The 13,334-nt window shown below is 37.3% G+C and overlaps 1 protein-coding gene across 1 annotated transcript; it reads left to right on the top strand.

Moving 5' to 3' along the window:
* Positions 1-11,888: 11,888 nt before the first annotated feature.
* Positions 11,889-12,809, top strand: LOC127789042 (uncharacterized). The gene is made up of 2 exons (XM_052317792.1): positions 11,889-12,000; positions 12,097-12,809. The coding sequence occupies exon 2, from the start codon at positions 12,245-12,247 to the stop codon at positions 12,557-12,559; it is 315 nt and encodes a 104-aa protein (XP_052173752.1). The 5' UTR covers positions 11,889-12,000; positions 12,097-12,244; the 3' UTR covers positions 12,560-12,809.
* Positions 12,810-13,334: the final 525 nt, after the last annotated feature.

A 13,334-nucleotide genomic window follows, 5' to 3' on the forward strand; every position in this document is an offset into this window, starting at 1 on the left:
TTCTGTTGAGGGATCATACAATGTACTAATCAGCTAATTACTGCTACCTTTGACTTTATGACCGATAACCAATTTTTAAATTTTGAATCCCCGATGAATGCAAATTACTTATTCTAATGCACATACGTTTTCAAATAAGAAATCAATGCATCCATGTTTCGTATTGCAAACTTAGCCGGCTATCAGTGCATAACTTCAAAACTTTAGGAATAGCATTATTTAAAACACATAATTTTTTTTTTTTTTTTTTTTTTAATAAGAGCAGATAAAGATAATCAAGTCACACAAGACTACAAACTAACAATAGCAAACTCACAGTTAAATATAAACCAGATGATTCATAATTAGACCTTACACCCCCCAACTTGAATTGCAGTAATAAATTAGGGTTGTTAGGAATACCTGTAACTCCACAAGTTCATTTTGCTGTGAACTGCTAAAACTTAAACAACAAATGAGCACACCATATATATATATTTATATTTTCATACCAAAATAAAAATTGATGCAAGTCATAAGATAAAAAAAATGCGTCTCAAGAGTACAAAAAGTACTCCTTACTCAGCCACCTTATCAAAGACTTTGCTAACAACATTCCACAGTTTTGTTTTGTTTTTTTTTTTTTTTTTTTTTTTTTTAAGGAAACAACTAAGAAAAATCCTGCAAGGTGTACAATAACTAGATGCGTCTCAAGAGTACAAAAAGTACTCCTTACTCAGCCATCTTAATAAAGAGCATTTCTCACAGTGATAAATCTAAATTAATCGGACCCCTTTGGCGCTTGTTACTAATTGCCTTAGACCAGTCTATCCGAGGCTCATGAGGATCGTACTGTGGAACATAAGCATGTAATTTCTCTAGCAGCTTATCAATGGTGGATGCAGAAATGAGAATCTTTCTTGCTGAACGAGAAATGAACTGTTGGTCCACAGCCTGATCAAGAAAAGAGAGTAACCCATCGAAAAAATGGTTAACATTTAAAAGTCCAATGGGTTTGGTATGGAGATTACTCTTGGCCCAGGAGATTATACAAAAGATTTCTTCAAGTGTTCCAAAACCTCCTGGTAAAGCAATGAAGGCATCTGACTGATAAATCTTACAAGCCATGCGCTCAGACATAGAAGTCGTTTCTATAAGTTGACCGCGTGTAATCCCGGAAATATGTGGTTCAGCTAAAGGGATTGGCATTACACCTACCACAGAAGAATTTCCAAGATGTACAGCTTGTGAAACATAACCATTCAATCCACGACTCCCCCCCCCATATACCAAATTAATTTTTTTCTCTCCTAATTTTTTACCAAGTTCGCTCGCTGCAAGTGCGTAACAAATATCGCTCCCAAGTTGAGAGCCACAAAGTACACATATGGTATTGATTCGACGAACTAACTGGCCTTCCATGTTTGTTCCTTTTGTATGTCCTGAAAAGAAGTTTGGCGATCAAAAGTAGCTATACAACAATTCAACAAGAAATAAATACAAACAAAAATCATGCGTATGTATAAGTAGTTGTGATTGTGGCTCACATCTTCCTCTGGTTTTACGTCCAGAAACGGCTTAAACACTTTCTATGAAGCGGGGATAAGCTTCCCATCCAATTTTCTTATAGATTGGCAAACAGGGTCATTTTTAGTCAGATTCCCAAGACTATAGCGTTGGTGGTCACTTCTAAACTGGGTCCATAAAGCAAGAAGTTCTCTTTGCACTATTCCACATGGATGCGTCTCAAGAGTCAATCGGATATCATCCAAAGACTCCTTACTCAGTCCATCCTTTATGAAACTAATTTTATCTTCTCGATTTATGGACGTAAACCCCACAGATTTGCATCGTGTGTTACAAGTCCATCGAGCACATTTGTAACAACCATTCACTCTTTTCGCTCTTCTTTTCTTCGCAAAACTACTCTTCCCTAAACCTGGAAAATGCTTAAAACTAGGTGAAGTTTCACCAGCTAATCGAACTTTTGCTTCAATCAGCCAACGAATATCTTCAGGGATGTTATTAAGCATCAACAGCCAAAGTCTTTCACACCTAGCAGCATAAATTTTTTTTAAATCATTCTGCGGGAGAGATGGATAGTACTTGTGAATTTTTGAGAGATAAAGATCCATTTTTTTTTTTTTTTTAACTATACTAAGAAGAAAGTAAAGAACTATAAACTTTACAAAAGGGATGAGAGTACCTGATCGGAGAATAACACACAGGAGAGAAGATTGAGCTCAAGAGGGGTGACTTGCCTCATACAGATATGGAGTCTCTTATAGAGCAATGGGCATCACTATTCTACACTCGACTCGAGGCATGCCATAATTGCACCGTCAGACTTGACGTCGTTTAGCGTCTCATTTTTCAACATTTGGCAGTGTGCCCTCTTTTTTTTTTTTTCAACGCTCGGCGCCTCTGTTTTCAACATTTGGCAGTGTGCCTTCTTTCTTTATAGGGCAGTGTGATTGCACTGCCCAAGAAAAGATGGCTACCACCAGCGTCAATTCTGTCTCTCTCAATTCAATTTTTGTTTTTAATTAATTTTGTTTTAATTTTTGTTTTTTTTTTTTTTAGGTAAAAATTTTGTAGACACCTTACCCCCAACTTAAATTGCGCATTGTCCTCAATTGACAATAAAAGGATAGAAGATAGGCATACCTGGCGGTCTTCAATACATAAACTTGTATGGAGAAATTTTATTTAGACTGCACATAGAGAAACACTAGTTAAGTAATGCAGAAAAGTAACAACTTATATATATATATAAAATTATTTTATTATATTTTTATTTTTATTTTTATTTTTTTTTTAGAATTTTTTTTTTTCTTTTCTTCCAATTAAGGATCAAATGAGTGATTGCCCACCTAATCGTATAATATCTCCCATTCACTACACCACTTTTAAAGTTATTTTCAAAATTATATAAATTGATTTTTCTCATGAATGCACATATATATTTTGAAAATATATAGTCCGGAGGTGTTGGTTTTATTATATCCGCGTATGGCACATTAATTTGCACAAACATCTCACACGTGTTTGGTTTAATTTGATCCTCAATAATATCGACTAACCTAAAAGATAGAAATTGAGGGGTAAATGTGGATAAATTTATGATTTTTTCACATTTTGGCTCTCGAATTTTATCCTCTTCTTCCTCCCAGGTTTCTTCTTTTCTTACATCATTTTGGTCTTTTTCTTCCTCCAAGGCTTCATTGACATCTACCTCACTGTGATCAACCACTCTCTCTTCTTGCACCAAAGGGTGTACTGTCCTAGGGGCATCAAGTTTCTCAATTATTTCTCCATTTCTTAAGACAGTTACTCCTATGTCCTGCTCCTGACTTTCACTTTTGATGATGGGTTTTATTAATGGGATTTGGAGTGAGTTGGGATGGACAGGCTCTGACATGCTCAAAGTCTGTGTTAGCTGTGTCAATTGGTTCCTAATGTCCTCTGTAACTCTAATGGTGTGTTCTTGACATTTGGACATTTGTGCAAAAATTTCTATTTGGCCTTGCATAAATAGATTGAAGGTATCTTCTAAAGAACTCCCATGAGGGGGTTGATATGCATCGAATGTAGACCCTTCATTCATTTGAAATGATTGAGGCTGGGAAATGAAGTGCTCATGTGGTTGGGTTACAAAATCATTTTCCCATGAGAAATTTGGATGAAAGTGTGAATTAAGGTGATATGCATCAAAGTCCGAATGATAGTTTTCCTCATGGTTCTGGTAATACATTCCCTCATAGTTGTGTGTGTGTGTGTAACTGGATTGACCATACAATACCTCCTTAAAAGTAGGTATTATAGGGCAGTCATCTGTTAAATGAGCTGAAGTTTCACACACAGCACACCAAACCTCAATTTCATGGTAAGTGGGTAACAAATGGGTAGTGTCTGGTTGCAAATCAAAAGTGGCTTGCCTAAGAGGGTATAGATAATCCTTAAGAGGTCTAGACAAATCGGATTCAAAATGATAATTTTCATCATGATAAGTATCTTGTGCAGACAGATTGTAGTAATTTTGAGACATGAGTGTAAAGTTGACAATCCAATTGCAGGTAAAGACTCAGAATGATATGAAAATACTGTTTCAAAATTCTACCTGATCTCAGTCTCATATACAATGCACAAACAAAAATAAAGTAAAAGAGAAATAGAGTTACCGATTTTATCAAGAGATGCTTATTCTTTTATTTTTTTTTATTTTTTTTTATTTTTTTCTTTTTGTTTTTGCCTTAATCTCCCCGGCAACGGCGCCAAAATTTGACTGCACTCTCACCCTGCAATTAAAACACAATAAAAACAAATCATAATAAAACTTTTATATTTTTTTTATTTTAGTGAGAGGTTTATACTCGCCAGTGTACGAGTGCAGTTGTAGTCCAAATTTAAATTTATATTTTCTGGATGAATCCAGGTCGTCCACTGAGAGATTTATTTATGGCAAAAGAAAAAGAATGTCACACACACGCACACGCATTTGGACAAATTGACAACAAGATTTTTTTATGGTTTTGTTTTTAGACAACAGATACTAGAAAATAAAGTAAGGCAAAAATTGAAATAAACATTAAACGTAAAAATATGAATTTGGATAGTGCTTGAGTTAAGACAATTTCAGTACCAACCCGTTGATTCCCAAAGTTTAGCATAAAAGATTAGCAACATTAATTTAATTTCAGATATGAGGGTTTGTTATTAAATGCAATTAGAGATGATGATAGTTCTAGGTTAAGCAATCCCCATACATGATATGCGGGATTCTAATTTAAGCAACTACCATAAATCCAATTACAATTAATATACAAAACAACTAAATTAATCATCCGGGTTTGGGTATGATAGCGTTTCCAGTTCTAGTAACTCTCATACATGGCATGAAAGCTCTAAGTTAGGCTTACGCTCCAATCCAAACCTAGTGATTTTTTAATAATTAATACACACTCATACTGAAATTTAAATTAAGGTTACTTATTTAAAACGCAGCTTTCTTTGGGAATCATTGGCGTTGGACACTGTCCTTGCCTTAACCCAAGATTAGATTTAGCTACTCATCTCCATTAAATTAATTGACAGGAATTTAAATGACATAATTTAAATAACAGAATTTAAATGACAGGAATTAAAATAGAAGAAACTAACCGGCCATTTAGGCGGTAGATAATTAAAATACAAGAATTAAAATTGCAAGAATTTAAAGGCATAAACTAACCGTCCATTTAGGCGGTGAACAATTAAAATACAAGAATGAAAATTGCAAGAATTTAAAGGCATAAACTAACCGTCCATTTAGGCGGTGAATAATAAAGTAATAATAAATGACATAAGAATTTAAAAGAAGAAAGGAATGAAGTAAGATCACAAGAGAAAATACTAAAGAAAATGAGAGAGAACAAAAGCAATTCTCAAAGAGAGAATTCTAAGGAAATAACTAAACTTTTATTCAAGAATAATAATCACACTTACAAATGCAATCAAGTGATCTATTTATAGGCCACAAGATGGAATACAAACCACACAATTTCAATTATTTAACTAGACATAATTATATCTAATGGGCACTCACACACTTAAAGTTAAATGGATTTTAGCTATAATACACACCTAATATTAAATGGATTTTAGCTAAAATACATACCTAATAAAGCACTCATAAAGTTAAATGGATTTTAGCTATAATATCCACCTAATAGTTAAATGGATTTTAGCTAAAAAACACACCTAATAAAGCTCTCACATACAAAATAAAAATAGATTTCTATAAATTGGTTTTTAATCTTCATTAGGATTAAAAATAATCCTTGGGCCTTCTCCAAATAATATTCTCCATGGGTTGCTCAAATTGGGCCTTAATTCTTCATGGGCTTGAATTCTTCATGGACTTGATTTCTTCATGGACTTGAATTCTTCATGGGCTTGAATGCTTCATGGCTAAAAATAAAAAAATAATTTAATATTATTAATAAATTATATATTATATATATGTATTACACATAGCACACATATATATTAGATTATATTATATATATAGTACATGCATGCATATAATGATGTATATGTATTATATATAATTTTATATATTATTATTATTTACTTTAGAACTTCATTTCATTTATCTTTCAATTTAAACTTGCATATAACCATAAAATATATATTAATATCTAATTTAAACCGTATTTAAGATCGAAAGAAGGGTATAATTATAACAAAATTTTTACAAAATTAACCACTAATCACTCCCCAAGTCGGGAATTGGCCTGATTAGCCTCAAACATGTTTTTCTGGACCAACTCCAAATCCTCGCGCACTTGAGCTTCGGCTTCATTGGCAAGTTGAGCATCTTCTTGCGCCAGCTCAACAGACTTAGTTAAAATATGAACACAGTGCTCGAGACTCGACAGTTGGGAGGAAAAAGACTCAAACCCCCGAAGCCTTTCGACCTCAGACTCCAGGGAAATGATCCGGGCTCGAAGTTCGGATTCTCGCCGAGAGACCAGACCTTGGAACTCTGTAAGGTTCTGAGGAAGTGAAAACAGAATATAGATTAAGACCTACTCGCATAGAAAAAGGGCAAAGTCAAAAGAGAAAGGAGTACAGTCGCACCCTCAGAATCTCGGCGCAATAGTCGGTTTCGTTCGGAGTTCGTAGGGTCCCCGGTAGGACTAAAGCTGTTGAAGGAACATTGGTGGCTTCAGGAGCCGGAGGCTCGGAGGGAGTAGCAGTCGGGGAGGTGGCCTCCATCCTACGACGCTTCGTCCGGCCTGCTAAAATCTCCTTCGTCGACAACGCCGAAGCCTCCTCCAGCGAAGCCTCCCCCGTCAGCTCCGAACGCCCCGCTGGTGCTAATGGCGTTAAAATTCATTTAAAAATTGAACTGATAGGGATGCTGGGAGACGTAGCACTGGACTCCGTACCTGCCAAGGTTTGCCTTTTCTGGGCCTCTGCGCGAGCCACAGCAAGCACATGTGCGATGGTCGCTGAATCGTCTTCGTGAGAGATCGGCAAGGGCGCAGGCATGGTGGAGGCTTCTCGCCGCGCGGTCGGAGAGTCTCTGGTCTGAGAAGTGAGGAGCTGGGAAGATGGGTCCCCCGAACCCCCAGCAACGCCTCTCTTGGAAGGTCCCAGGATCTTCCTCCACCGTTCTTCGCGACCTGGACGGTATTGAGTTTTTCTTATTATTCTTCTTGCTCTTTGGAACTCGCTCGGGAGGCGCAGCCCTCTCCGACACTCTCTGGTTGCTGGAAGATGCCGAGGGGCCCTTACTCCCAGGGAAGTCCAAAATCATTCCTCTGGTGATAGTAGAATACGATATCTCCCAGACCTCTTCAACTAAGAAAGAGATAACAACGAAAATCAAGTACAGACAAAGGAAGAAGAGAGGGTAAAAGAAAAAGATGAAAGAAGAAGAGCTCACAGTTCTCGCCGTCCAAACCCGCTTGGGTAAGGCTGGGGCCATCCTTCTTCCCAGTTCCGACTGTTCTTCATAAGTCGGCAGGCGAAATCTTCAATGGTCTCGATGCTCGCACGCTTGTGCTTAGTGTCTAGAGTCCACTCGTTGCAAACAGACCAGATTTCTTGAGAAGAGTCGGATGGCCTGGGGCGGACGAAGACGAAACGCTCCTTCCAATCATGAGAATCTTTCGACCCGCCAGATTGCATGAGAGTCGAGGCAGAAATCTCAAGTCCTGAGTATCCCTTGCAGGCGAGGAGACGGCCATCTTTCACGATCCGAGGGGAGATGGAGATCCACCCTCCGGGGTCGCGGTTAGTCGTGAAGAAATAGTCGAAGAGGTCCCCAGTTGGCTCAATTTTGCCAGAATGACAAATAAGGAGGAACCCCATCAAGTATCGCCATCCGAAGGGAGACAGCTGGGCGGGAGCGATAGTGAGATGTTGAAGTAAGGACATCACTCTTCTTCGGGGAGGAAGCCGAAAGCCCCTGTCAAAAGCACACTTATAAATGCAGAGGCGGCCGGCGACGGGATGACATGCTCGTAAATGGCTATTGAACTCTACCTCCCACTCTTCGGGGACGTTGTACTTTTCTCTGAACTGTTGGCATTCCGCCTGGCTCATCCATTGGCATGGAATCGAGGCAGCAGGGTGTTTTTCCCACTCAATAAGCTCTGCGCCGGCGGGATTAAACCTCCCAGAACCAATTATCGCCATGGCAAAGAGCTAGAAGAAAGAAAGGCGGAAGAAGTGGAAAACGCTTGCCGGCACAAGAAAAGCTAAAACTGAAGGAAAGTCGTGCGGAAAGAGAAGTAGAGGGACTGAGGAGTTCCCATTTTAAAAGTTCAAATTGCGGGAATAAGAGACCAAAGGGCGAGCAATAATGAGCATTGATCACCCCGCGCTGACAGAGCTCGAAAGACGAAAAGGCCTCGGACAACGCATAGGGAAGGGATACCGCCGTCAAAACCAATCGATTTTCGCGTCCGCCAGACATGCAAAAAAAAAAAAAAAAAAAGAAAGGAAAAGAAGAAGTTAGATGGAAGAGCCTCAGGAGCTTTACCACTCCTCGAGCCCTTCAAGCTGAAGAGCTCAAGGAGTGGGGGGGCAAGTGATGAGGAGAACGCCCTCGGTCCCATAATTACGCCAAGACGGATACCTAGTGGCGGTCAAAAGATACATGGCAGACAAGCATCACCACGTCAATTGGATAAGCACTCAGTAAAGAAATCTCCGAGACCTCAGGAACAGGCTAACCCACCGAAGGTCACGGAGGCAACAGCTATCCCGAACTTCTCGGAGACGGATATTATCGTGAAATCTTTATCGGGAAAGTTCCGAAGAAGGCGGAAGGGAGATCCCGAAGATCCCTCCATGATCCCTATCCTGAGAAAAGGTAAGAGAAAAAGGTGGGAGATTCTTCTTATCCTTTTCTGAGAGATATAGTTTAAAAAGGGACGATTAATCCTAGATCAAGGACTAACTTAATCATCGGAGATCGACCGGGGGAGCAAGTCCCCGTCTCCATTACAGGTACCTTCGGAGAGGCAAGAAGGGAGCGTGCGGCTACCACTTCAAAAAATCTATCATCAATTTGTATCTGTATTGCTGTTCTTACTAAAGGATATTGTGCATTACTTGCTTAGTGTTGGGGCATTGTTTATCTGTGTATTGGCATATCAGTTGTGCCGTGAAATAACATTTTGAAGGCAGTGAGTTAAAAGGAAAGTAATCTTTAACTTCCTAAGTGAATATGGCTGCCCTTAACACCAATGTCCCTACTGCCATTCTAGCCGCTGCCGTTGGACCCGCTGTTTCCAAACCAGCAACTCATGTTGGGAAGTCACAACAGTTCAATGGGGAGGACTTTAAGAGGTGGCAACAAAAGATGGTCTTTTATTTGACCACTCTTAATCTGGCATAAATCCTGAAGGAAGCATGCCCAGTCACCTCGGAGAATGCAACTACAGAGGAAGTAGCTGCTGCTCGTTGAACTTAATTTGTATCTGTATTGCTGTTCTTACAAAAGGATATTGTGCATTACTTGCTTAGTGTTGGGGCATTGTTTATCTGTGTATTGGCATATCAGTCGTGCCGTGAAATAACAATAATAAATTTATAACTATGATTGGCCTTCAACGTCTAGTATTCGTGTAGTTTAATTAATATTTTTTATAATAACTAGTCGTACTATAAGAGAGATTAGAGTTAATTTAAAACTATTATTGAGTAGTTGTGAAATTATTAATTTAAGGCTAACTTAAATATAATTAAAATAAAAATATTTTTTTATCTAATAGTAATGTATTTTTTTTTTACAAAATGAGAGTTTATCACCTACGAAGGAGGTTCTAAATATATTATTTAATTTTAGACCAACATTTTAAAAAAGTAAAAAGAAGGATTATAAAACAGAGTTTGATCCTACTAATAAGTTTTTGCTACGTCAGCCACCTTATATTTAAAAGATTAACACACAAAAGATATGCTTTTTGTATTAATAAAAGTTTGCTCATTGAAACACATAACTTTTATTTTATTCAAAAATATAATTACATTTAAATATTTTTAAATTAATAACATAATTAGTCCCTCAATTTTATATTATAAAAAAAAAAGGAATCATTATAATTTAATTTATTTTATAATAACTATTTGTTATTACTCGAACATAACAATTGTTGACATTCAGAATTAACCAACCATGATTCGTAGGTCCACAATGAAGAAATAAGCCAAAATGCAAGGATGAGGAACGGAATAGAACATACACGAGAAGTTTTTACATGGTTCGACCAGAACGATGCCTACTCCATGACTGCTCTTTGATTATTCCGATAGAATAACAGTATTTTATTTTTGGGTCTTCTCTCTCTTTTTTACAATGGTATTTGATTCCTATTTATAGTGAGGGGTGTTTACAATTACATAAAATTCAAAAGTGAAAAAATGACATCACGTGGACAAAATGTCCTTATCAACTCCATAAAATTAGGAGTGGATTTGCCTTATAAAGTAAGTGGGTCCGTGCTTTCGGTTATTCAGCAACAATATTATTATGCGAGCTGGTAGCATCGTTGGAAGCTTGTTGGAAGTATCGTTGGGAGCTCATTAGAAGCATCGTTGGGAGCACGCTGGAAGCATTGATGAGAGCACACTGAGAGTTTACTTGGTTTCGCGATCTGAGTTCGGGTCTTAAAGATGTATTGAGCTTACTTTGACGAACTCAGTTGGGTTTACTGGGCTTTTGGTGATTGGGTCGACCTGCTAGGTTGAGCCCAGCCTATAAGGGATAATCTAAGAAATACTAATAACAATAATAAATTTATAAGATGAAAATATCTTCGTTAATCCGTTTGAGTCTGAATGGAATAAAACAGCCAAAAGGCACGATAAAGTTTTTGCACAAACACTCTGATATTTAAGTCAAATATTAATGATGTTGAAAACTTGAGAGTATTATTTACAAAAATATCAAAAAGATATATTTTCTAGAATTACAGTTTTCTTATTTATAATAGTGCATGGAGTAATTCTAAATTTAAATTTTTACAAATAATGTTCATCTCTTATAAATAATATTTATTTTTTTAAATATCGAAATTATGGTGAATTGGCCCACCCACGACAGCCTTCGGGGAAGTCCTTGGTAAGCCCGCCCTGGCCATCGCTAAAGGAAAGGTCTCTCGCCCATGCCTTCGTTGCCGAAGGGGGCGAGAGACCGAAAGGTCTCCCGCTACCGAAGGGTTTCTTGCCTAATCCGTCTTCATTAGAAGGGGCGGGAGATGTAAAGCTATTGTCACGGGCAAGGCGGGAGACCCATGGTCTCCTGTTAATGGATCTGTCTCTCGAGTCGGCCCCTATTTTTTATTTTGTTTAAATTTTTTATATAGGATATATCACCATTAAACTTGTTAAAATTAAAAATAAAAACAAAGAAGCAGTGGTTGCCAACGATAATTTTTCATCAATGGTTGCAATTGTTGGCAATCGTTAGTTCGGTGTTTTTTATTTCTTATTTTTTTACTTTATAAATCTATTATATCATAACAAAATTAAAAGTTCAATAGTTGCTTTATAGACAAGTTAAAGTATAATGATTAATTCGTTACAAAACATAAAATTTAGAGACTAATGGTGTTATCTACTCAAATGTTTTTGAGACAAAAAAATTAATTTCAAAATTTTCAATAATTTAAAGGTTATCCAAACATAATCTACACAATTATGATAATGCATACTTATTATTATTCGAACCCAGTAATTCAAATATTTTTAGTTACAATTTATTTGAACTGTTTTTATGAGATGGGCATGAATTTAATTTGAATTTGAAGAGTTATTATCGAATAATTAGGATAAAGAATAATCTATATATATATATATATATATATATATAATTAAAAGCCAAGGCATCATGCACTCAGCTCCAGGGATCATTCAAGCGCTGGAGGGAAGTAGTGAAAGCAAACGTCAAGGGCGTCATTTTCCAGACAGACCCCAATGACAGAAGCACAAGTCAAATAGCCAAGACCCAATTTCCTCTTGTTGGTAAGCTCCCAACCGAACCCATTTACTTGAGCCGTTAAACTAACGATTGCACTCTTATTATCTGCCCCAATTTTATAATATTCCTAATCCTGCCAGTTACCAACTTCACTGAATTCGGCCGTTTCGAATCCCCCCCTCCCGAAGAAACTGTACCCAGCCTCCACCAGAAACAACCCCCCAGATCAGGCGAATCAACCCTTAAAAAGGCACTCAACACTCGATCGATCTCAACTGATTACCCAATATGATTCGTGTCTACCCATCGATGGCAATGGCGGAGAGGGTGTCGTGGTCCTGCGCCTTGCTCTTGGCGTTGATGCTGGTTCGGAGCTGCTGCGAGACGGCGGAGACTGAGACGGCTACGGCGGTGAAGGAGATGAAGATGCTGAAGAAGCCGTGCGACGAGATTTACGTCGTCCGGGAAGGCGAGACCCTGCAGACGATCGGCGACAAGTGCGGCGATCCGTACATAGTGGAAAAGAATCCCCATATCCATGATCCCGACGATGTGTTTCCCGGCATGCTCATCAAGATCACCCCTCTCATGATCAATAGGTAGATATAGATTTGCTCTTTATATATATGTATATATACGCATATATATATCGGGTGTTCTGATTAAACCATGAATTTGCATGGTCTCTTTTTGATCGATGTGCAGTTTAATTTGATTGGCGTTCGAAGTGTTTTTTTTTTTTTAAATTGTAAAGTGTTCGATGATTTTAAGATTCGGATGTTTTGATGATTAATAATTAGACATATGAAAAATTTTGTTTTTCTTCAATGAGGTATATAACAAATATATATATATGAGGGAAAAAAATATTGATAGAGGAAATTATATTGACCCATAAAGGTTTAGAATTTATTTAGTTTATCTAATTACCCAATGAATTTATTTAGTTTATCTAAGTTGAGTGACATCGTAATTCATAAGATAAGATTAGTGTAATCAGAACTAAATCCAATACCAATCTAAGATAAAAAAAAAAAAACACACAAATTAGTTCAAACAAATGTAATCACATCAGTTTGGATCAATCAATCACTACTCACTAGAGACTACCCTCAAACTAATCATGAGTTTCAAATAATTTCCTAATCTTGAGTTACAAGTTTGCATTTAAGTCTTCTTATAGCTCTAAAAAAATTGCATTAATGTCGTGGCCACAAGTTCATGAAGTTGCTCAAGTTGCCTCCTTTTTAGTTCATCTGTCTTATCAAACCTGTTGATTTGGTGCAACAGTTTTTGGGCCATAGTTTCTCCTACTTTTTTTTTTTTTTTCTAATTTACTATTCTGATATCATCTAGGAAAATAATAAAAGTCATTTAG

The sequence above is a fragment of the Diospyros lotus genome, chromosome 13, assembly GCF_014633365.1.
Source record: "Diospyros lotus cultivar Yz01 chromosome 13, ASM1463336v1, whole genome shotgun sequence".
In the NCBI taxonomy this organism is placed as follows: domain Eukaryota; kingdom Viridiplantae; phylum Streptophyta; class Magnoliopsida; order Ericales; family Ebenaceae; genus Diospyros; species Diospyros lotus.